Source organism: Blennius ocellaris (assembly GCF_963422515.1).
Source record: "Blennius ocellaris genome assembly, chromosome: 17".
NCBI lineage: Eukaryota > Metazoa > Chordata > Actinopteri > Blenniiformes > Blenniidae > Blennius > Blennius ocellaris.
This window is the reverse complement of record NC_137666.1, coordinates 6,672,033-6,695,650: the sequence shown is the minus strand read 5'-3', so window position 1 is coordinate 6,695,650 and position 23,618 is coordinate 6,672,033. Positions and strand designations below refer to the sequence as shown.

Genomic DNA, 23,618 nt, shown 5'->3' with positions numbered 1-23,618 from the left:
AATTAAGTAGGATGAATAGGCACATTTTGGGCTGCAGTGGTTTTTATACCAATGACAGAGCTTTTGTCATGTGGCAAACAAAGACAGTACAAAAGGCCAACTCTTCAATCACTCCCCTTATTAGTATGGCAATGGACATTTTAAGCAGCGAACGGATACCGAGCCAATATTAAACATAATTGAATAGCCAGTTCTGGTTTCCCTCAGTTTCTTTTCATATCGAAGTGTTCCCATTCTCGTTCGTTCATCTGTTAGAAACCCAGGTTTATTATAGGATACTTTTACTTAACTGCATTATGCTGCATCGCAGAGGTAAACCGTGAATGTATATTGGTTTTATAGTGTTTTATGGAGTGTTTTTTTTTAATCATTTCAGCAAACTCAATATGTTTTATGAGGTCAGTCATAGCCACCAATTTGCACAGAAATTTTCTGAAACACACCAGAGGTAATCGGCATCGCAAGGTGCTCAATAGACAGTATTAGTAACTTCTAGTGTTCAGTACATTTGGACAGATGGCGATGGAGGTTGGAGCATGAGCAACCGCATCAAGAACATGACCCACACTACCAACAGAGTCACAGCTGCACTTTGTAAAATAAAGTTTGCTGGTTTCAGCTTGGTAATGTAGCTGCTTTTCTTCATTTTAAAAAGGTGTAAACTTAATGTTCTTAGGGTTTTCTCAACATTACATTGCCAGAGAACTTGTTCCATTCGGACAAAATTGAAAATAAACCTCTGGTAGATAAAGTTAGTCAAAGTTGTGTTGAAGTAAAAATGGATGGGATGAGATTCCTACATCATCTGAGACTGATGTATTGATGCCTGACAAAAAGACCAAATATTGACCCCCCCCCCAAATTTTTTTTATAACAATTCAGATAATAGAAACAGACCAGAGAATAGTAGTTATGTTACAATACTAGACATTTGGTTTCTCATGGATCAAATCTACATGCTTACACAATTCTCTAAAATCATCTCTAAAAAGAAAAAAGAGGGTTAGTGCTTTGGTGTGTAATTGGTCCAAAGCACAGGAAGCAGGGATGAGTTACACTCTTGCATTGCCCATAAAGAAAACAGAAATATCAGCCGTTACCTGATGTTAGCATACAGAATCATTTAACTCTGTTCCATAATTTTGAATAAAACGTGGCGTTTCAATAAAACATGTTGTGACCTTTTTAAGAATGATTGAGATGCCGTTGAGGACATTAATTAAAAAGAGAAGTGGTGCTTTGATTACACTAATAAGATACCCTTTACACTAATAGTACAAAGTTGTCGTAATGGAATAACTGTTTTAAATGTCAGGTAGATACTATACCTACCTCATTTTGTCCTGCGTAATAAAAAAAAAAACCTTGTGTTTTAATTTGAAAGGAGCGGCAGTGGTAAACTAATGTGAGCAATGGAATCCATTTACATGATAAAGAGTCAATTACACTGCCTTGCAGTTCAAGCAGTAGTGGGGTCAATAACTAAGCATTGTGCAGGATTAAAACTTGGAGCCCAGAGAATAAAAATTGATATGTTTTCCAGATCTCAAGGGTATTTTTCAATACTTCGACATGTACAAATCTAATTTAATTATGACTGCAAAGCAGAGTCCTCCACAGTGGTTAGAAATCACTCTTTCACATTAAAAAACATAATTCTATTATAACCTACATTTAGTCCCAAAATAAATACAACACAGAAGCAAAAACACACACACAAAAAAAAAACCAACCATTTTATACCAAAGGAAAGATTATCCAGAATGTTAAACATAATGATTTATTTTTATTAACTCTGATGGAGTTCAATTAGACACTAGAATAAATCTATTATGTTATTTAAACATCACATCAAGTTTGATTTTACAATTTACAGGTCATCTGCACGCTTGATAAAGCTTCCACGAAAAACAAGTTTTGAATATTAATCATCTCGAAAATTACTGCTCACACACGGGAGGAAATGATCTTTTCCCCAAACTGTGTTATCCAATACACCTTAATAAAACAACATGTGTCGCGCAAACCGTTCGTTTCATAAGTGAATCAAACATCTCCAAAATGAAACGGTAACACTCCAGTACAGAAGAACAGAAAAATCGGCTCATTTTCTGAGGACGATTATAAGCAATCCAAGTGACAACTGTCCATTTAGGCTCCTGTTTTAGCAAAGAAACTAATAAAATGTTTCAATAACAGGATGCATGCACATTTAAACTTGAATAAAGTCACACTGAAATGGCCCTGCAGAGGTAGAGTATGGTGTAAATGAGTATAGCATGATGATTGTTTCAGTCACACAAACCTGGAAATTTTTTCTCTCATTTCTGGTCAGTATTAGTTCTAATTGGGGGCAATGACCCACTGGCTCCACCCTCATAGTGTGATAAAACTTTGCTAATGTGGTGACAGCAGCAGACATGCGGACAGATTAACGAACACACAAGAATAGAATTTAAATTAATACAGTAATCTGTTGCACAAATAGTTTTACTGTTGATTAACATTGAAGATAAATAAGGTATATAAATTCACCAGCTGCTACCCTCTGCCCATCTTCTTTTCGTATTCAATTATAAATACTGCCATGCAAGGAAGACGCAGCGCGGCAGGGACAATCACATCAGTGAGCACTGGCTTATAGTAACACTTCTTCCATGTTGGAACTAGCCAATCAAAATAGACTCGATCTGTCTTATTAAGCCGAGTCAACATTACTGATTAATAACCTTCAACTGAGATATGCAGGGAAACCCTTGCAAATAAGATTAATGTTAAACCCTTTTTCTTTGGCAAACATTTCATAAAGATCTGAACGGTGAATAAAAATCACATTAAAAAAGAACAAAAATTATTCAAGACCAATTACCGGGGGGCTTCTGAAGATAGAAAAATATGGTCCCCTCAGTGCCAGGAACTTGAAGGGTGCGGTTCGACCAGCAGCGGTGCCCTCGCGGCTCTCACAAGCCCAGCCCATATAAACAATCTGCAAAGATGGAGAGGATGACATTTACACAGAGCCATTATTTGCTTTAGGATAAAAGGTAAAAAGAAAGATCTTGTGGAGTTGACATATCAGAATAGGAGTACACAAAGTTACAAAATGGATAGAAGGCGCAGTGAGGATGTGCCATGACGACCATTTCTAGACTTCCTGCAGTCAACTAATACCCTTTCAACAACACCACATCCATAATGGATTCTCTAACAAGATCTGAGGTTGCAAGCTGATGACATCTATGTACATGACTAAATCACATCGTTTCCACTCCTTTGTTTTTTCCCTATAAACAGCAATATTTACCCAATCAACATCTGCAGAGACCCTCAACATCGACAGTCCACAATGATCTGTGCACTCAGTTATTAATAAAATACTACATGAAAGATTTCTATTGAACTCGTTATGAGCTTTGGATGAATTGCTACTTAAATCAAATGAATCAATTCTATTTATATAAAAATTTAAAAAAAGATGCATTGGTACTCTACTCAACATGGTTGTACTTATTCTGTTTATCATTCATAGGCATGTCTTGGGCATAACATACACTCAACAGCTGTAACACTATAATTATTGGTATAATAACATGTAGGTCCTACTTTTACTGACCAAACTGCCTTGAACTGTCAGGGCATAAACTCCAATACACATCTGAATAGTGAAAGTGGAGCCTCTGTGGAAACATACACATTAATTAACCTTTGCTGCCCTTCACACTACTCACGGCTCACAACATTCTCTTACTCACACCACTTATGACAGATCCTGACCATGGTGGGCTGGGTGCAAAACTGCGATTGTAGAAATGCTCCGACGGGGGTTTAATACATGTATGAATGTGTAATGCAGGTTACTGGAGTATATCAATAATAATGGGAATTGTATATGATGCAGGCAGTGAAAAATATTTCTGTTGAATCTGCCCTCTCATGAGTAGCCCCGAGTGTTTACCCAATGATTTCTAACTACTGCACTCAGAGTCAACATTAATGAGGAGATTCCCCAAGTGATTTGCAGCCTATCATTAAACGCCAGCATTTCCAGTGCCAAGTCTGGCTTCTCCCACTTCATTATGTACCTCTGCTGTCGGTAATAACTGCAGGTGAGCCATCAGGACTGATAGAATGGGGCTGGCTATGCTTGTTGCAGTGAGGTGTCTTTCAGGTGGAGCGGCTATGTACTGTGAAATCGGTGTCCGCCTACCTGATCATCCGAAGAGCAGAATTTGTTGACCATCTTTATCTACGAGAGAAGTGAAGACAAATAGCGAGATACATGATGAGGTAAATGTACAGTCCTGCTTTAATCAAGATAAAAAGCACTTTGGTGGCTGATCAGCAGTGAATAAACAGACATTATCTACATATTTGACCAAATCTAATCAGTTGGTGTTTCGTATGACTGTGTAAATGTTATACACTTAACTAGTTCATAATTTACTGAATGTGTAAATTTGAAAAAAAGCAATTAACATTCTGCATGATATGGCGCACGCAATAATCCTAACACTATTTAACGAGTTTTATAAGGTATATTATATAAATCTCAAGCCATAGAACACAGACTGCTCAGATATGACAATCTCATTGACATACAGCACAAATTGCAAGAGAAGGTTCTTCTACCCAAAGATAGCTCAAGTTTGAACCACTTTTTTTTTTTTTTAAAAAGCAAAAACCATTTGACCAATTCTTTCACGAGGCCACAGGAATATTTAGATATAAAAGTTATGGAAAGTCATCCAATGATTTAGAAAGCTATCGCTCTAATAATTTTAGACTTCAGTAAAACCTGAACGCAGTGCCTGAAGTCTTTCCTTTACTGTATTGAAGAGTAGTGAATCACAGGAAAAGTCTCCAAAACAATAGATTCAAATTTTTCATACTTGCGGCAATGCAAATCTGCAACAATAAATGATTCACAGTGATTCATGCCACCTCATTCCCCTGAATGAATGAAAGATTCATCATTCCATGGTGATCTTGTTTTCCTCTTCTGAAATATAACAAAATAAACTTTTAGATTTTATTTCCTGAAGTAGAACTGCAAAGGGTAGTTTTAATCTTACACCACAACATTCACCTGGATGTGGAAGTTTCTGACCAAACATCCTAGTATCTATACAATAGGTTGAGACCAATGACAAAGTAATGGAAATACATATGGGAAGGCAGAAACATATAAACCATCAAGAGGTCTATCAGTATTAGAGTGTGACTTTCACTTTGGAAGACATACGATAGCAAATGTGAGAAAACCTTGGGAAAAAAAATAGGATTTTTCAAGTGATGTGCTGATGATATAAAAACGTGAGGTCAGCTTTATGAGGACTTGATTACTTTGTTCCAGAATCACATGGAGAGCGGGTACCTTACACTACTGGTGCCTTCAAACTGGGAAATTATGAAGGAAAGAGGCAAAAGCTGCCTGAGGAGATTTCAGACCTGTATTACAAGCACTTAGTGAGCAAGGCTCAAGACTACCTCCCTATGCTTGGTGATGGCATATCCAACTTGACATAAATGGCATCATTCAGTTCTAAACACTTGTTGTCAAATAAGTATGCAATGTCCTTGAGACATTGGTAGACAACCATAGGGGTTGGCCTTTTATGTTATGCCAGGTACTCGAAAAGTTATTGTTCTGTTGACCTAATGTACAAAACTGAACTTGTGCATCAAGCGCCTGTTTTTGCCCTTGGCATTGCTTGGCTGCTATTGAAAATGTTGTGTAGATTGTCACTCTTCATTTCAAAGTCACACTGGGAACTGCAAATGAAATATAAACGTACACTCAAGCTTACATTCAGGACTAAAGAAATAAAAATAAATATGTATTGTGATCATAGATGCTGACGGCCTCCAAATATTATTGTGTGAATCCCTTGAGGAAAAAAAAGTGTTTTTTTGTTTGTTTAACCCATCTTATCCAGAGTTGACCTCAACATCTAATTACATGCTGCAGGGAATTGAGGACATTGCTCAAGGACCCACAGCAGTAAACTGTTAGACATAGGAGACATGTGCTTGTATTATTATTATCAACCTTTATTTAACCAGGTAAGTAAAACAAAAACCATTGAGATCAAGATCTCTTTTACAAGGGTGACCTGGCCAATAGATTTATGACAAATAAAACTTAATTTTTAAATAAAAATTAAAGTACCATAGTACAGAGAGCCATACAAAACATTTAAACGATAAAATGCAGATTTTAAGGCAAAATAATAGAATAAAGCAAAAAGTGTGCTGATGTTTTAATGTTTGTTGGTTTGAATCCCATTTCCTAAGCACTTATCCAAGAACCAGTGCTGGCAAAGAGCCCGTTTTCTACTCTGTGCAGCTTCGGCTTTGTGTCCTGTCGACCTGACAGCTTCACCGCAAACCCAGCTCTCTGATAACGCCTTAGGAAATCTTTTTTTCCCAAAATATCTTGGTAATCTTCACATTTCATAATTCATTTGATATGTCCATTGTCTCAAGTGCCCCACAGCACGAATGGTATGTACACTATGTTTGTCTCAAGAAAGACTGATAAGTCTATGAAATCTGATGCCCGTTTGTGGCTTTCTTTCGGCTGCGTTGCCCTTTCTGGCATTGGCCCTCTGAGTGTTGCTTGGTTCAGTATTTGATGTGTAGTACAGACTGAAAGCAGCACTCCACATTGCTGTAGTTCAACCTGAAGCTTTATCTATGTTCCACTCACTGTTTTAACCTCCAAACAGTTTTCTGAAGAGAGTATTTTTCCTACGGTCCACATCCAGGAATCATCTGAACACTTTGAATGTACAACTTTTTGAAAACAGGGCAAACCTATGAAGCTGGAATGTCAAGATATTTGCAGATTACCTTGTGGTGCTGTGTGTTAGTAATTACATTTCTAATGCTCTCTGACAGCCATCATCGTACAACCCTCCCATTCATTCTCTCTGGTACTACATTTATGTGCAAGTTTAATATTTGTTTAACATTCAGTTCTAGAAATCAACTTTATCATCTGATTGGTGCCGATCACTGCGTCCAGATAACATGTTCTGTTTGACCGAAACAAAACAAAGTTCTCTCCATTCATGATCCTCATGACGACATATTTAGCTAATCACACGGAGCCATTGATGCCCGCCCACCAGGCACATGCGAGTAGCTGAGGACTTGGTTGTAGGGCTATAAACAAGTAAATAAAAGTTGTGCAAAGAAAAACCCGTGGCTAATGTCCGATCACATCAGACGCATTTCGACGAGTCGCAGGTGTGCCGCCGCAGAGCGATTTGTGGTCCGCCTCGGAAATTTCCGTTTCCACCTGGAGCAGCTTGGTGATCCACTCCAAAGAGAATACGCCTATCATTCATGGAAGCCAAGACAAGATGCACAGGGAAGATCGAGCCAGGTGGGAAGTTGCCACAAAAAGGAATAATGAATCTGGTCATTTTAAGTTTGTATTTCACTTCAGGGCCTCCAAGCATGAATTGATGTTGACGTCAACAAGACATAAGTCAGTAGCAGAAAACCACAGAAATCAAGGACAAGTCAACAAACTGCTCCACTTCTGAGACGCTGCTAGAAACTGCAGATGTGTATAAGATAGAAAACAAAGGGCGTATTAATAAAAAAACGGAAAGGAAAAAAAAACATTGTCCTGTCAGAGTAGGTGTAAATTAGGAGCAAAAGAAGAGCATCATAACATATTTTGGCCCAGTTACAGAACTTTCTTTTAGGGTAAGCATGAAGCGGCATCTCTCAGTGTTTAAGGTCAGCACTTGATCCGGGAGGCTTAAAACAAGTTGAGAAAACACTTTCAAAAAAGGGTTCACACGAAGTGAGAAGCCTGTTTTACAATGTGCACCTCTCACTGGAAGGCCGTCGCTCAGCTCGGGAGAAATGCAGCATGGAGGTACAGAACACTGCCACACTGAAAGCACACCTGGTGTGTCAGCATATCACACTCGGCATGGTACTCAACCGCCAGCTTGTTCTCACAACACTCATTGTTGCCAGAAAACTCAGAATTATTAGACATCAACAAGCCGCCCGGTTCTTTCTGTTTAGTTTTTCTGAAAACGCATCAGACGGCGTCAAATAGAACCGCATCATGACACTCGTGCACATGAAAGCTTGTGACGGACCCCAAGGGTGCCGCGGATTCTATTTAAAGGTTGTAGGTCATTAAAACAAAAGTTCCGCTCTCTCCCAAAGCGGGCACGCAATTACATCCTGATTGGCCATTTAGCAATCACACTTCACGTCCGTAATTAGGTGATGCAGGCATGAATTAATCACACTTTTTAAAAAAGGCAGCTGTGCAATCCACCAGCACCAGCATACAGTACACGTCTACATGCTTACCAAAAAATGCTCCGCATCATCAGTGTGGTAATCAAAGTGAAATAGGAGGAAATGAGAGAGAGAGAAGAGAACACGCCGAATGCCTACTTGGCACTCATTAATTAGGAATAAGAGAGCCTTTTTTGTCAGCAGAGGGTGAGAGGTGTCACTGTGAGTCAATAAGTGCTCATCAGGAAGGGTCTATTAAAGCTGTGTCAATGTGTGAGGAATAATACATGCATTTGTGGGTGAAACAGAAGCCCACATTTTAGTTTTGATTATAGAAACGGTCAAAAATTTGCAATAATTTGCTGACTTTTCTCTGGTTGAAGCCATGGCATCCAATCCAGGTCCCGGAGGGCAAAGTATATTACAGCATATTGCAGAAAGATGTCCCAACAAGTGCTCAGATTCTTTGTTTTTATTGTCCATCTTTTGGTCCCATGTTACAAATTTCAATAAATTCAAAGCCAACTTGAATCCGATTGGAAACCATTTTGTAATTTTTATTCTGGAGGAGGGAACTACCTCACAACTGTGACAACGGACAAAGTAATTTTGAGAGAAGATTCATTCTTGTGGCACAGCTGGCTGAGATGAAAAAAAAACCCCACCACTGGGCAGTGGTAAAACAAGATACTTCAGCATTCAGGCGATATCTCCATTTAGATCTATGAAAAACACATCAATAGATGGGGTTGAAAATGTAGTCGAGACATGAAACAAAGTGTGTTTGCAGTTTATGGAGAATTGCTCCATAGAAACCAGAATGAGACACTTCCACCCCAAGATGATGTGTGTATTTATAAAAAATGACAATTATGTGAAGTGGCATGCAGCAATGATTTTGGCAGTAAAGGCAGTTTGACAATCAGCCACAAATTGTTGTATCATACAACTTTGTGGAAACACTCGAATACCTGTTGAGGTTTTTCTTTGCCTTCTTTTCCAATAAGAACCTGCAAGAAGATCCTACTGCTCTAACATTGAGAGGTGGACTTACGTTCTCCTGTGTCAGGTCATTGATATTCGCGGATATTGCTTGGAGCCAGTCTGTGCTTTCTGCTGCAGTGCAAAACTGAAGAATATTGGTGCTGGCGCCATCCAAGGCAAGGACTTCAAAACAGTTGGACCTGAAGGAGCACAGAGGTCAAAATTAGAGACTGAGCTGAGCGGTGAAGGATCTGTTGCACACAGGAAAGGTGGAGCAGTTTGATACTTTTATTAACAGACAGCAGAGCATCTTCCCTGACGGGCCCCTGACACCTCATTAAAAAAAACCAACAATTTGTACAGTATAGGCCTTTGAGAATTACTCCACAACCCCCAAAACAAAGCTGGTCGCACTCCGAAGTGTTGAGAAAAAAGACCTCGACAACAGAAGAAAGCAGAGTTCTGATAATGGAAGTTAATCAGTAATGTGACCAATTAAGTGAACACAAGATAAGTTAGTACCAGTTTAGTATCAGTCCTGTTAGTTTTTGTTTGAATTTAGGTCTCAAACTTTTAAACCCAACAATGTCTCAGTAATTACTGACTTTGTATATTTCAGTACATTTATGGTGAAATAAATATTTTAATACACACCCCTGCCAATTTGACACTGCCAAGCTGGTTTCACATTTCTATTTGATGCCAAATTAGTAAAACCCCTCCAGTGCTGAATGAGTCAGACATTTGACACCATATAACAGAAAGAGAAAAGGACGGAATTAGATTTTTTTCTTTAAAAAAAAAAAACTTTTTTTTTTTTTTTTAAACTGATGATGCCTGAAATAAACAAGTGAAACCTGAGAGATGGGAGAGAAAACCGTTTATTTCAGAAGGTTTGTTGCATCTTTTGGACTCACATTTCACTACAGTAGCTAGTAAAAGTCAGGCAATGTGAAATTTAAAGCCCACATTTTAGGCCCAGTTTAGGTGACAACACTTTAAGGGAACGCATTGTTTTTGATTTCCCATTTCAGAAAAGATTTGCGTTTAAACTGCAAAGGCAAAAACGCCGAAAATTATGCAGTTGGCATGTTGGGCCCCGAGTGGGTGCTGTTGATTGCTTTTGTAATGAAACCACACACACACACACGCACAGAGAACAGTACGCTATAAAGATTAACAATGGCGAGCAGACACACATTTGTGAGATTGCTCTTACGGGTGAGGCAATTAAAAATGGAAGAGACATGGATCATCAAAATGACTTGGGACACCTTAAGAATTTGACCAGAAGAGGCCTGGAAGACTCAGAGCCGAGAGGATTAGAAGACAAGTTTCTGAGAGCGAAACACATGCGTGATAGGCATCTCCGCTTCAAGCCCAGATAAATGGTTGCAGTAAGTCTCCGTTTCAACTGCGAAGAGAAGATTTGGAGCAGCAGGATTGACAAGAGTTGCAGCAAGAAAGCCATTTCTAAGATGTTAGAATGAGATAAAGACGCTGGTCTCGGCCAAGAATTGCCGCCATTGGATAACAGAAGACAAGCAGAAGGTTTCATGGACATACAAACCATCTATAAAACATGGAGGAGGAAGTGTGATGGTCTCCGAGGCTGTATTAATGGATCCAGTGTCTGTGTGTTGGACAGAGTGAGAGGCATCCTGAACCAAAACAGAAAGCACAACACTCCGCAGTGCCATGCAATCCTCTCTGGTATGAGCCTAGTGTGTTCTTTTTACAGCAAGATAATAACCCAAAACAATACGTCCAAGCTCTGCCAGAACTACATTAGAAGAAAAGAACAAGATAGGAAGCTTGAAAACAGAGTGGCCAGAACAATCCCCAGACTTAAACCCTATGGAGCTGATTTGGGATGAACTGGACAGAAGAGCGAAAGCAAAGCAGCCTACTGCCACATATTTATGGGAACTTCTCCAACAGTTTGGACCGTTTTTTTTACTCGTCTTGTTTATCTGTTCCTTCATTTCAGAGTGTAATGACACATTAAACTGAATAATTGTCTTCAAAATCATGGAACAATTGCACGGAACAATAATGAAATTCATTAAATTAAGTATTTGTGATGCATTGATGAACATGACTTTGTCCAATGCAGGAATATTTCTTCCATATTTTTCACACATTTTATTACAAAATGCAGCAGACCATTACAGAATGTGGGAGTTATTATATAATTAAGTGAAGATTTAATCAATTATGTTAACTTCATATATTTATTCAATAATGCTGTGTTACAAACCTCAAGCAAATGGGGGAGGAAATGCAGAACGGGAGGCCCTGAAACCCACACGGTAAAGCTGCAAACCCCAGCAACTGTTCCGAGATAGCGTGGAAACTCCTTTGCTAATTGCGTTAAGAAATGTTTTGTAATCCAATAAGATAGGAGCTTAAGGGTTCACAAAAACTCCCAACTCCTCAAAACAGATGCCGAGCACTCTGGAAATTAAACTAATTAATTTGCAGCGGGGAGCATATTATGAGATAATAGCTGAAATGTTATCAGTTTTCTTTGTTGGTAATGTCATTAAAAAGTGGCACTGAACCGGGATGTTAAGCTGCAGTTTGAAAGAACAACAAAGCTTTCAATGGATTCTTAGAGAGATGTTTTATAGTCCGTTTTATAGAAAAAGATGTTCAGGAACGTTTCATTGACTCTGGAGGATCTTCTGACACAGTGGTCATTACATGTCCTCCCTGTGTTTGTGTGAGTTTTTCCTCACCAGGTCCTTGTTTTGTTTGTATACATTAGCAACTACATAAGTCTGAGGACAGCTGAAATGAGTCCTGTGAAAGTTCATGTTTAACCTTCTAACAACTGCTATGCCTGGAAAAAAAACAACAACAAAAAAAACAGTGCAGCTCTTCATGAGATGGACATATTTCCAGCTGTGACGCACGGGGGTGGATAAATCATGCTTCAGGCTCACGTTGCAGTCAGCAGCATGAAGGATTTTTCACTGTAAGAAGAAAGAATGTATTTGAAATAATACCAAATTCTCATAGTAAACATTTTTTTAGCAGCAGAATTAATTTTGATTCATAAATGAGATTGCTTTCATAAAAGGAAATGCATAATGGAGTCCCTGAAGAGAACGCCAAAGGTTTGTGAATCATAGTCTCTCGTCTTATAAACCTGAAAGAGCATCTTGCAGCCGTGGAAATTAATTGTAGTAACATGCAGGTGTCTTGAATGTCGAAAATGTGGTCATAGTTCACTTACTTGGCATTTCAAACGAACAAAAACTGTGTCACTGTATGAAGTGAGTCAACTGCGGTTCGCCTTCTACAATTACTGAAAATATTAGTGCAGTAAAGTAAGTAAACTTTATTTATATGGCACCTTTCTAGGATATGGATCACAAGGTGCTTTACAGCACTAAAAACAGAAAAATAAAACTGACACAAGATCAGAAGAAATACAGAGGCAAGATAAATATATATATTTATACAAAAAAATAACTAAAAATGAGCAGCTACAGGTAAAATGCCTGTCTGAATAAAAACCTTTCATAAAAGTACGGCAGCAGTCAACAGATCTCAGCTGAAGGGGAAGAGCATTCCACAGCTAAGGTGCAGGAGCTTGAAACACCACGAGTTCCAAGCTTGGCCTGTGGAACCTCAAGCAGCATTGGTTAGCCAGACCTGAATGCTCTATTTGGGGCATACAGGTGAAGGAGGTAAAAAGGTGTTTGACCGGGCAATGCTTGAATAGTTGGCACTAGTATTTTAAAATGAATACGAAAAGTAACCGAGAGCTGTTGAAGGGAGGATAGGACAGGGGTGATGTGGGCTCTCCGAATAGATACGTTAAGGTCCAAATAAAATACAATAACATTGCATTTTTAAAGAAAGGTATGCACCAAAACTATGAGACACTGTTTAATACATAAACAGTTTAATATCAGTGTGAAGTTACTGTTCATTCTTGCTTTGGGGGATTTTAAATGTCCAAGCCATTCTCATCGCCCACAAATGGGAAATAAATGAAACATTAAAAAATAAGAAGTACATGCTTGCTACTTGAAGCAGCTATATAATCGCCTCAGTGTTGGATGAATGGAAGAGATTCTCCTGTGAGTTCATTTATTTAATTTTCTAATTTATCCACGTTTATCTGACACAGATAAACAACCATACATACAACTGCAGTAACTTCTAAGTTGACATGATATGGATAGCTTTTGACTGTGCAATAAAATCATTCTGGACTTGAATCAGGGGCATTTTGGCTGTAAAGTGAGAGTGCCAACGACATGAAAAACTAGATAACTTGCTATGAAATGAGGAGTTCAAGTGAGAGAAGCTGCAATAAATAAGACCTCAAAACGAAACGTATTCCTATTATGAACTTGAGGTTGAGAAAGCTACCCATCATAAGACATTTACAAGAAGAAACGGGCATTTTTACAGTTATTGCATATTTGACCACGGCTCTCTGATCAGTCATCTCCCCACAGGGCGCACTTGGGTTAAGTGCCCTGCGTCATAAACAAAAATTAAGTTTCTGTGTCGATGGGGTGTTGATGAGGGTCATCTGCAAGGGATCGCACCCATCAGCCGAATGTGACACTTTGGGACATTTAATTTCAGCACATTTGCACGCTGCTGACACTTATAGCCTCGGAGACGGTCGTCAAGAAAAACGCGCTAAAAATGGAAGTGGCCGTGTCTGACTTTCAAGAAGGCTCCCGATCATCCAAGAGGAGAACGTGCAAGATTAGTGAGAAAATGTTTAAAGGCTGCAGTAGCAAGATGTTGTGGAGGTGTACGTGATAATAGCAAGGCATGAGGAAGGAAATCCTCGAAGACAACTACTCGAACCAAACAGCTTTTCTTCGCCAGCAGCTTCTCGAGGTTGGATGTTACAAAGTCAGCATTCCTAACAAATCCTCTGGTGAGCATGATTTTCACACTGTATCTGCAGCAGGCTTGTTAAAATCTTATGTTCCGGTGCCTGTGTACTGACCCAGTGACTCTCCAGGGGTGATCTGTCTGGACTAAAATGTCCTTTTTCCCATTTAACAAGGGTGCAAATTAATTTCTGTGCCCATGCACTCATCCTAAATTAGCGCATACAGAGACGTGTGTAACTATAGAGGAACACTAATGGATGGTCGCATTTCCCTCGACTTTCAGACCAGCAGTGCCCGAATCTCTCATCTTTTAGGAAGCGTTGCAGAGAGAAATCAAGAGATTATTGCCATGACATCACCTGCACAAAAATCACCCGCTGCATCACTCTTAATGAACGTAAAACCAATGAGACTTTGTGGCAATGGACGGGCAAACGTGGAAAAAAAACGACGACAGTCCGAGGAGTGAAGAGCTCTAAATGCAGAGATTAATCACAGAAACATTCCGGCTTGGAAACCATCGTCAGGAGAAGCAGTCAAAGCACCTTAAAGAGAGTGGGACAGAAATACTCAGCCGGAGTCTGGATTTTAAATAAGTGTTATTCTCTCACTCTCATGTCTGCGCCGTTCCCCGTGGAACAAATTGTGCCTCGCCTGCTGACTAGGCAGTAATAAATCTACCACGACAGAGCATGGACGTATCGCCCCGACAACACGCCGGATAATACATGAAGAATATATGGAGGGAAATGTTTTTTAGTCTCCGGCGATCTAGCTATTAGTTTCAGTATCGTGCGAGTGGCACTGGGGGGGGGGGGGGGGGGATGTGCCGCGCCTGCTGATTAGTGAGGCAGAGAAACGGGTAACCTTTGGGGCATTTCGTTTTCAGCATAATGAATGAGAGAAATGTGTTTGCTTTTGATTTTTCCATTTTTCCTGCCGAGAAATGCGTAGACGAGAGTTCAACTTTACATTCGTGACAGTGATCAAAAACAGCAGGGGGGGAAGACTGGGAGTGAGCCATGGAAGTGCAGCATCACATCATGTCCTTTAATAAAAGGTGCAATCCTTTTCATAAAGTACATTTCTCACTGTACAATCCAAGCATTTTGAAGCCTAGTCACTGACTTGCGAAATGGAGACGCTGTTAACCTTTAGAAATCAGTTTAGCTAAGCTTGAGGGGAAGTGATTGAGGAAAAAAAATACACTAGGATTCGCCTTTTTAATTTAATAAGTGGTGGCATGCTGATAGTGGTTAGTATTCTTGCTTCACAATGATTCCAGGCATGTGCTCCCTGTGCAGAAAGAGTTTTTTTTGTTGTTTTTTTTAAACAATCCAGCAACATGCATGTTTGAGTAATGGCCAGCACTAAATTACCTCTATGTTTACCCTCTGATAGTCTGGTGATATAACTGGAGTTTACCCTATTCTTTCATATAGATGGTGGATAAATCAGCTCATAGATCATAAGGCATTCATAATTCAACAGTTTTTTTTCAATGCAACAACCTCCTTCTTATAATTTGTGACCGAAGGTTTTCGGCTGAAGTTAAACTTATTCGGCCTAACCCTGTACTTAATACAAGTAAAGCTTCTACAATTAAAGCAGCAAAACCGAAATGATTAATTTTAAAAACAGAATACAAAATGACTGATGTCCTTTTCAGAGATGACTTGCTTTTCTCTGCCATTACTGAAATAAACAACAACTTTTAAACTGTCCTTTAAGGGAATGCAGCAGATTTCACTTTTGTGATTCCTGAGCTCGAAATTTTTCAAAAATAGTGGAATTAAACTGCCTCTTAAATGTTTTCAGAAGGGTTGATTTTTTTTTAAATCATCATCCAGGTTATTCCATCAACTAAACTAACTAAACTAACACTTTTTACGGAAACGCATCTTCATTTTTTATTCGTTCTTGCCTTATATTTGACAAAAATCCCACTACCCCCGACGCTATATCGACTATGTTCAAACATATTTTGGATATACGGTGGAAGATTATAATTATGTGCCTTATACATTGCAGCTAGTGTATTAAGGTTGACAATATTGTGTATTTTTAAAGTCTTATAATCAAAGTATTTGAAAGGTGAAATGCAGCACTAGAGCCTTAATCATAATTAAAAACGGATTCATTGCAATGTATAGTATCATATTTCAAACAGAAACTGTAGAAAAGTTATTTCTGCAGCCTTACAACAGTGATTTCTTTTTTTATTGTAGGCATAATTTACAGCTTGAATGTTGCCTGAAATAAAGCGCGGTGGTAGAGAAAAATGTTTTGTGGTCACCATTTGGGCAATATTGAGAAGAGATTTTTGTGAATGAAGCGCAAACGACTAACATTTGATGCATTTCCATCCCTGCGTCACCTCCCATGGACTGTCACAGGCAAGTGTCTCACTTTCTTTCAGCAAACATAAGAAGAGAGAGCATGGATGGGTCATCATTTTCACACTGGGGTTTGGAGTCATTGCATAAACTGGCGATGACCTGCGACTCCTCAGGCTTATTGATTTGCATGAGAGAGGTAGCGAGCTGAATCGAACAGCGGCTTCTGCATGTGACGTCTTTTTCAGGGATTTGAAGTGTTCTACAGAGACGCTTGAACTGCAGCCAAGCATTGACCACTCCACCTTTAACAGCTGCTCATTCCTTGGCCACCTCAGACTTTGTGCTACGTGCCCTTCATTCTGCAGGCTTTCCAGGGACTTGTGTCCACCCAGATGCTTCGGATTCAAGAGCGGCGTGTTCAGCCTCTGGGAACGCGACGCAGTCGCTGACATATTGTTCGAGTCCGAAACAGAAAAAGACAAGTACTTTCCAAAGGGTAGTTTTACTGTGAAGACAACAAACACCTCAACCGCATAGCTGACGTAATGCCTTGTAACCACTTCTCGGTCCGCTTTGTCAACAACCTCACTGCTTCAGGCAAAGAAGTACAAACTCTGGATGATTGGAGCATGGTTGGAGGCATTTAAAGAGAGTCACACAGAAAATGCCTAAAAGCATGAACTCTCAATAAAATAATGATTCTTTTCAAGGGATGGTTCAGTGGAATGAGGCGATGCTTACACGAGTGGCTTCAATCCCTCAGGACTTCAGAGTTTGTGCCTGAAATAGGAATCCCATGCACACTATCCAATGCTTGTATCAGGGGAGGATGAACAGTCGGCATGCAACGTCTGGGTTTAGATCATCAGGAGATGTTGGCATGAACCTTCCAGCAGGACAAAACTACACATCTTCACATCTGTGCCTCCACTCGTCGCACTCCTTGAGCACGAAATCTACTTTTCAAGAAAAGTTCCCTCTGTGAGCGAAACGTACCTCAAGTTACAAAGACAAGGTAGTGCTGAGAAGGCGAGACGGAGGAGGCTTCAGCTTCACAGTGCAGGAAAAACACATCGACTGTGCTTTGACAAACAGCTTGCTTTTATTTTTTTCCCCCCCTCTACATTCAGTAAATTATTGCTGGTTAACCAAGGTGATTTTATGACAAAAGTGCAGAATTACTAATCATAAAGACAAACTGCACACCGGTGCCTTGAAATTGAATGAAGGATCTTCATGGTCCCAAAGTTGACCATATGGTCAGCGGTTGTGTGGAACAGTAAAATACCTAAAGATCTGGAGATTAAAATTCTTCATTACTAGTTTTACTGTATTTCTTTCAGTTCTTTTAAAGCTTTAATGTATTTATTTTATTATCATGTTTCTTTGTAAAGCTTTTCTGGATTTCTTTACTTTCTTTGTAAAGCACTGTGACTTTCCCTGTGTTTGAATGGTGCTCTATAAATTAATTTGCCTTGCCTCGACTCTTTGACAGCCGGTATGAGTTCAAAAGCATCTTTACACTCAAACACACTATCATCACAACAGTTCCCAGCAACATCTATCCAATACTGTCTCTTGTAATGAGTGCCATATTCAATGTATTTATTCTCGATATTTTGTAATAAAAAAAAAACAACCACGAAACCATAGGAAAACATCTCGCTCAAAGTAAATCATGATGTTATTTAGTTGGTCGGTCAGCAATGAAGTTGTCCCATTTCTGAATAAATGCACAAGAACAACTTTCTGGAATATCAATATGACTTCCATCATATATATAAAATAAGTGATGGATGCTAATAGTTAATGCAAATACCTACTTTCCTTTGGAGAAGAAAGCTATCCAGTATCATACAGCAGGGTGTCCAAAGCCTTGTTAATTTGCAAGGTTTTCTTCACTTTGAAATGTATCTGTTCTGACAGCTTCAACAAAAGGCAGAGAAAACCTCACTGTCGGAGTGAGGAGCAACTCTGACACTCCGTCTTGGTGGAAAAATGAGGGAGGAAAAAAAACAAAAAACAGAGCCTGCTCTCTGTCAGCTCTCCATGTGACCTTGTTCTCAGACTGGTTTTATTTATTTATTAAAACAAGTGAATTTAAATTCAGTAATAGAGCAAAAAAAACAAAACTGTTACAACTCCTATGTACACACCAAAGGGAATGGTTCAACGAGGCAAATAAAAGAATAACTGGCTTGTGGATTCGATGTGAAATCCAGCCTGAAGAACCTTTAATTGTACCCAGTATATAAGAATTGGATTCCCGGGTCTGCGCCATGATAAAATCCAAAATAGATGAGGAAAATTCTATTGATGATCATGTATCAATGTGCATCTGTCAATTCAATGCAACTTTATTTGAAAAAATATATACAATTTAAAAAAAGGTGGTAATAATTTAATCCCCATCTGAACTGACTGTTACACAAGTATTAAACTCAGTTCTGTATTTCCATCTGCACCACCACAAGGAAGCTGCCCTGACCTAATGTGGAGGGAAAAAAAGTGCATTTGACAATCGGTCATGCTCAACTTTCACTGAAGTGTGGATTGAGGACCACCTTTAACCTGAGAAAGCCTTCAGTAACATAGTGTAGCATTTCTATAGGTCTTCTATTAGTGGCAGCTGCATTGTGCTTTAAATTGGATGACACCCAAAGCAGGGTCCAATAAACGACTTTAATAAACATTTTTAATTAACTGTGCAGAGCAGGCCTCCACCATTTATTTATCTTCAAGTACCGGCATTTTTTGGACACACTTCTGCTCAACACACCCTGAAGAGGCAGAGACTTGTATTAAAAACTAAAGCATGAGTGTAGGAAATGATAAGGAGAGCTGGGTAAGGTGAATTATTTTCTACCTGAATAAAAGGAAACAAGATTGAGGTTTCATTAAGCTCCCTGCAAGTCAAAAAATAAATAAAACTGAAATATATTTAGAGCGTCCGAGCAAGCACTTAACCTCGTGGTGCCAAACTTTTATTATTTACTTATTTTAACCCCATTGTGCAGCTGCACTTCTGGGCACATTTCTGCCTGATTAGTGCTTTTATTCACAATAACCTCTCCAAAATATTGAATATCAAAACTGTGATTCCAGGCTAATTTTGAAGAAAGCCCTTGCAAAATCCCATTTTCAATACATTTCAATAAAGCTTGTTTGTATATTCAGGTCTGGGTGTGGTGACACTTTGCACTGCATCAATGTGATGGAGCAGAAAAACTGTTAGAGTCAAACCATCAAATTTCTACACTGGGTTGTCCAATCCTGTTATTTTATTATACCATGAAACAACTTGGAACAGATCTTTAGGTCCAAGGACTGGGAATGGACACCTTTGCTCAAGATATAATAATCAAAATGATTTATTCTTTTATTTAATTTCTGTTAGAAATTAAATAAAAAATGGCCATATCCCAAAAGAACCGATTCAATAATTTTGTCTTGTACGTTTACAAGCCCGAACAGATGAATGGAAAGGCCCAACTGGTATACTCCTGTATGGTACAACAGGGTGTTTATCATTGTGGCACCAGAAGCAAGGTGCTTTTGTCTCACAGATCTGTAATCTGGATCGTGTTTCAATAAAGATATTCAATGACGTCTTGGTTTAGATCCACGGGAAAATCATCAATGAGTGTGGTTGGAAAAATTTAATTGACACCGCACATTTAAAAACCGACAGGCTCTATACATCACATTCCACACATTGCCTTAGTGTAATATGGAATGAAAATCAGACGCGCATCTCAGCCTCGGGGGACAGAAAACATCAATGCAGTACATGATCAGACTGTCAGCAATGCAGCACTGATAAATCTAATCATTAATATGACAGCACATTTGAGAGTACAGTGTGCTCCTCAGAGCATGACTCATATATACTTAGGTGACCTGGTAGTTCTGTGGGGGATTTTTTTTCTTTTTTTTTTTTTGCAGGCATACTTTGGGTCCATTTAGAGCAAAGGGTAACTGCTAATCAATATTAAGTTATTCTGAGTGATGTTTCTTTGACGATAAAACCATTCTAATCAGATGGGAGCAGTCTTATCCAGAATAGAACTATATTCATACAGTGCTGCTGTTTTAAAAACTCCAGGAGAGGTTTGCTGTTGGATGTAGGTCAGGACTCACTGCTTTTAACAATCCGTATCTTTGATTTGTTGTCCTGCTTAAAGAGTTTCATTTTCAAACAAATTAACTTTAGACATTTCACTAAATGGTCAACATATACAGAAATGGTTCATTTGCAGAGATATATAAAACTTCACATTTAAATCTGGGTCGAAAATAACAGTCGTATACTCGAGATACAGTTCAACTGGGACCAATTGAAATAAATGACAAGCAAAACTCAAAACTCAACAAAAACTTCCTTGAATAAATATGTATGTTATTAGTATACAAGAGTGTTCAGTGTAGCAGTGGTTGACGTTGCTACAGGTTATTCCTCTAATCTTTTGGAAACTTGAAATCTAGCACACTCCTTCAAGTCGAATGTGGAGGAAAGTCTTTTTAATGGTAGCTGAAAATCAAATTAATATTACTATATATTATCTAAAAAACCAAAAAAAATGTGATAGTCATAATTTAAATAAGTATTACCGGTACTCTTGTAATGGATGCAAAATAGCAGTTTATAATGGTCTTGCTTGTTGTATCGATGAGCAATATTGGGGTCTGTCACCTTGTTAACATACATTCATGTTGCTGCTTTATAATGGCTGCGGTTAGCAAAATAATCCTCATATCAGGAGTAAATATGTTTCTATTGTGAACTGTCCACAGCTAATGTGGTTACTAAATACATGTTAAGATTTGTGAAGGTGGTGGTACGCAGAGCGATTAATGTTTTCTCTTTGTAAAGAAGAACCAAGTTCATTCACATTATTCTGTTTTGGGGAACCTTGCCAACTCTAATGGTTCTATTAAACGGACTCCTTGGGTCATTCTTTTCACAATGATGACAGGAATGAACTTTTGATCTCACAGTGAATAGATGTGGAAAATTGTGAACCTTCCGAGTCCTTTTCACCTCTGTTATCTTAACCATAAACAAGCAAAACTCTTTTGAAAGTCTGCTATTCATTGCCCCAGTCAGCTTTACGAGAGCTGCAGAATGCAACGCAAAGGGTTGATTTGTCACCAGCCTGTATATGTAACCTTGCGACTTTCATAAATGGATAATGTCAAAAATGTGCCTCTCGTATGAAAAACGGTGGCTGAAAGTCATCTTGAGACCAACAATGGTGGATTCACAGCATCTGACAAAATCAATGGCTAAAGACCAGGCATAGAACTCAAACGCGTAACATGGACCAGCGTTCTCGCAGTCACACTTTAAGCCACAGCCTCGTGGCTGCTGTGACCTTTAAAGCCGTTTATGCCTGTGCATAGATATTGGCATTAACATCCTGCTGCCTAAATGAAAAGTGCTTGCTAAGCCAACAACTGTGCTCAGTGAACTGTGCACCTTCGAGGTGAATTATATCATGCTGGATTACCCTTACCTTAATTTATCTGTGCCAGCTTTGTATCGGGAGACTCTGGCCATCAACAGGGGCAGGCAGACAGCATCCAGCCAGCGCTTCTCATACTTTGGTTCATTAGCGGAGGGCGAAGGGGGTGATGGAGCCTGCGTGGAATACATGAACAATGCAATGAGCGTCCCGTTCCACGCGACACTTATATCATTAAAATGCTCAAAGAGTCTCTGTCTCTCTCCGGCTGGTTGATTTTCTCAACTCCATGGTAAGACCACAATAACTCATACCAACATAGACTCCAGACTTGGAGCTTTGGAAACTTTGAAAATATCCCTGTTGCTTCTGTGCAGACTCCAGCTGGTCATAGAAGTCCTTTACAAACAGCAGAATCCATTTTCTTCTCATGCATCCAATCATCTCATCAAAGAGATGCAGGAGCACAATTGGTTTCAACATCTTAAACTCAACAAAAACACTTTATTTCACTTGCATGACTTCTATAGCAAACACTAGACAAGTGTGCCCACGGTCAACATAGGTTTGAAAACAAGAAGAAAAATATGAAAGATTTTTTTTTTTTTAATTGAGGTTTAGAGTTCTGAATACAGCAATTATTATGGTCTTTAAGACTGTAATCAACATATGAACAATTAAATGAAATAGTTGGCCTGAACTGGTATCCATATGTTCGCCAATCAAGTCATCATTCTTGGCTAGTTGTTTTTAAAAATACCCCAGGTATGAAGGTCATTATTACAAAAGAAATATTTTGTACATGCAGAGCAGAAATGTGATAGCTGGCCTAACAATAATCAATATGTGCATCCATGTTACACAGTCTTTTCTGGTTGATGTCCATCATGAAGTGAAACTCCGTACAATCAGGTTCTTCTTCTCATCACTGCGCATTTCACCCAGAGCTGAATGCTTCTTCTGTGTTTGCAGTTTCCTGCAGGGGGATTATTCTCATTTCCAAAGTTTGTATGACTTTGAAGCAACAGTAGATGTTTGAAATTAACCATTTTTTTGTTGGTTACTTTTCCAGTAGGTGTGTGGTGTTGTTGTTGTTGCCTGGCTGAGCCTACCTTGAAAAATAAATATCTGAACTCAGGGTATCACACCTCAATAAACAAAGCTCCAAAGTCCTGAACCAAGTAAATATTATTATTATTACTCATCACGCTGTGCCGATGATTGTTTGGGTCTTTTGTTATAGTGCAGCTGAGTGACTAATTCCACCCCAATAGCAGTATTAAACATGTTGATAACTAAGCTATTTCATTGTTCTTGACTTTTGAGATCACCTTTTATGACATTCCCAACTGAGTCAATAAGTTGCTCTCAATTATTCTTTATGTAGGTCCTGCCTTGAAAGTATTCTACAAATCAACAAAACATTACAGTAAGTCATTTGAGAGAGACCATATCTAATGCTTGGCTATCAGAGCTTTGGCGGCGTAATTGTATGTTTTGGTTTTAATTTGCAAGTTTGTCCCTGATGTGATTTATACATCATATGTATAATCGTGTTATGTAGGGAAATTAAGTTTGAAGAACACGGGAAGCACAGTTAATGCTTCACAGGCTAATGGGAATTTCAAATGTTTAGATTCTTCCTGCAAATTAAGATTTGTGTGAACTGTCTTATGAAGTTG

General features: G+C 38.9%; 1 protein-coding gene across 1 annotated transcript in view; it reads right to left on the bottom strand.

The window, feature by feature from the left end:
* The window catches only part of sntg2 (syntrophin, gamma 2), a gene marked incomplete at both ends in the record, with an annotated part of 90,522 nt that overhangs the window by 23,317 nt on the left and 43,587 nt on the right, over nucleotides 1–23,618 (bottom strand). The window contains 4 exons of the mRNA XM_080513381.1: nucleotides 2,870–2,986; nucleotides 4,208–4,246; nucleotides 9,329–9,458; nucleotides 21,988–22,112. Coding sequence (XP_080369507.1) covers nucleotides 2,870–2,986; nucleotides 4,208–4,246; nucleotides 9,329–9,458; nucleotides 21,988–22,112 — 411 coding nt within the window. The remainder of the gene's footprint in view (nucleotides 1–2,869; nucleotides 2,987–4,207; nucleotides 4,247–9,328; nucleotides 9,459–21,987; nucleotides 22,113–23,618) is intronic.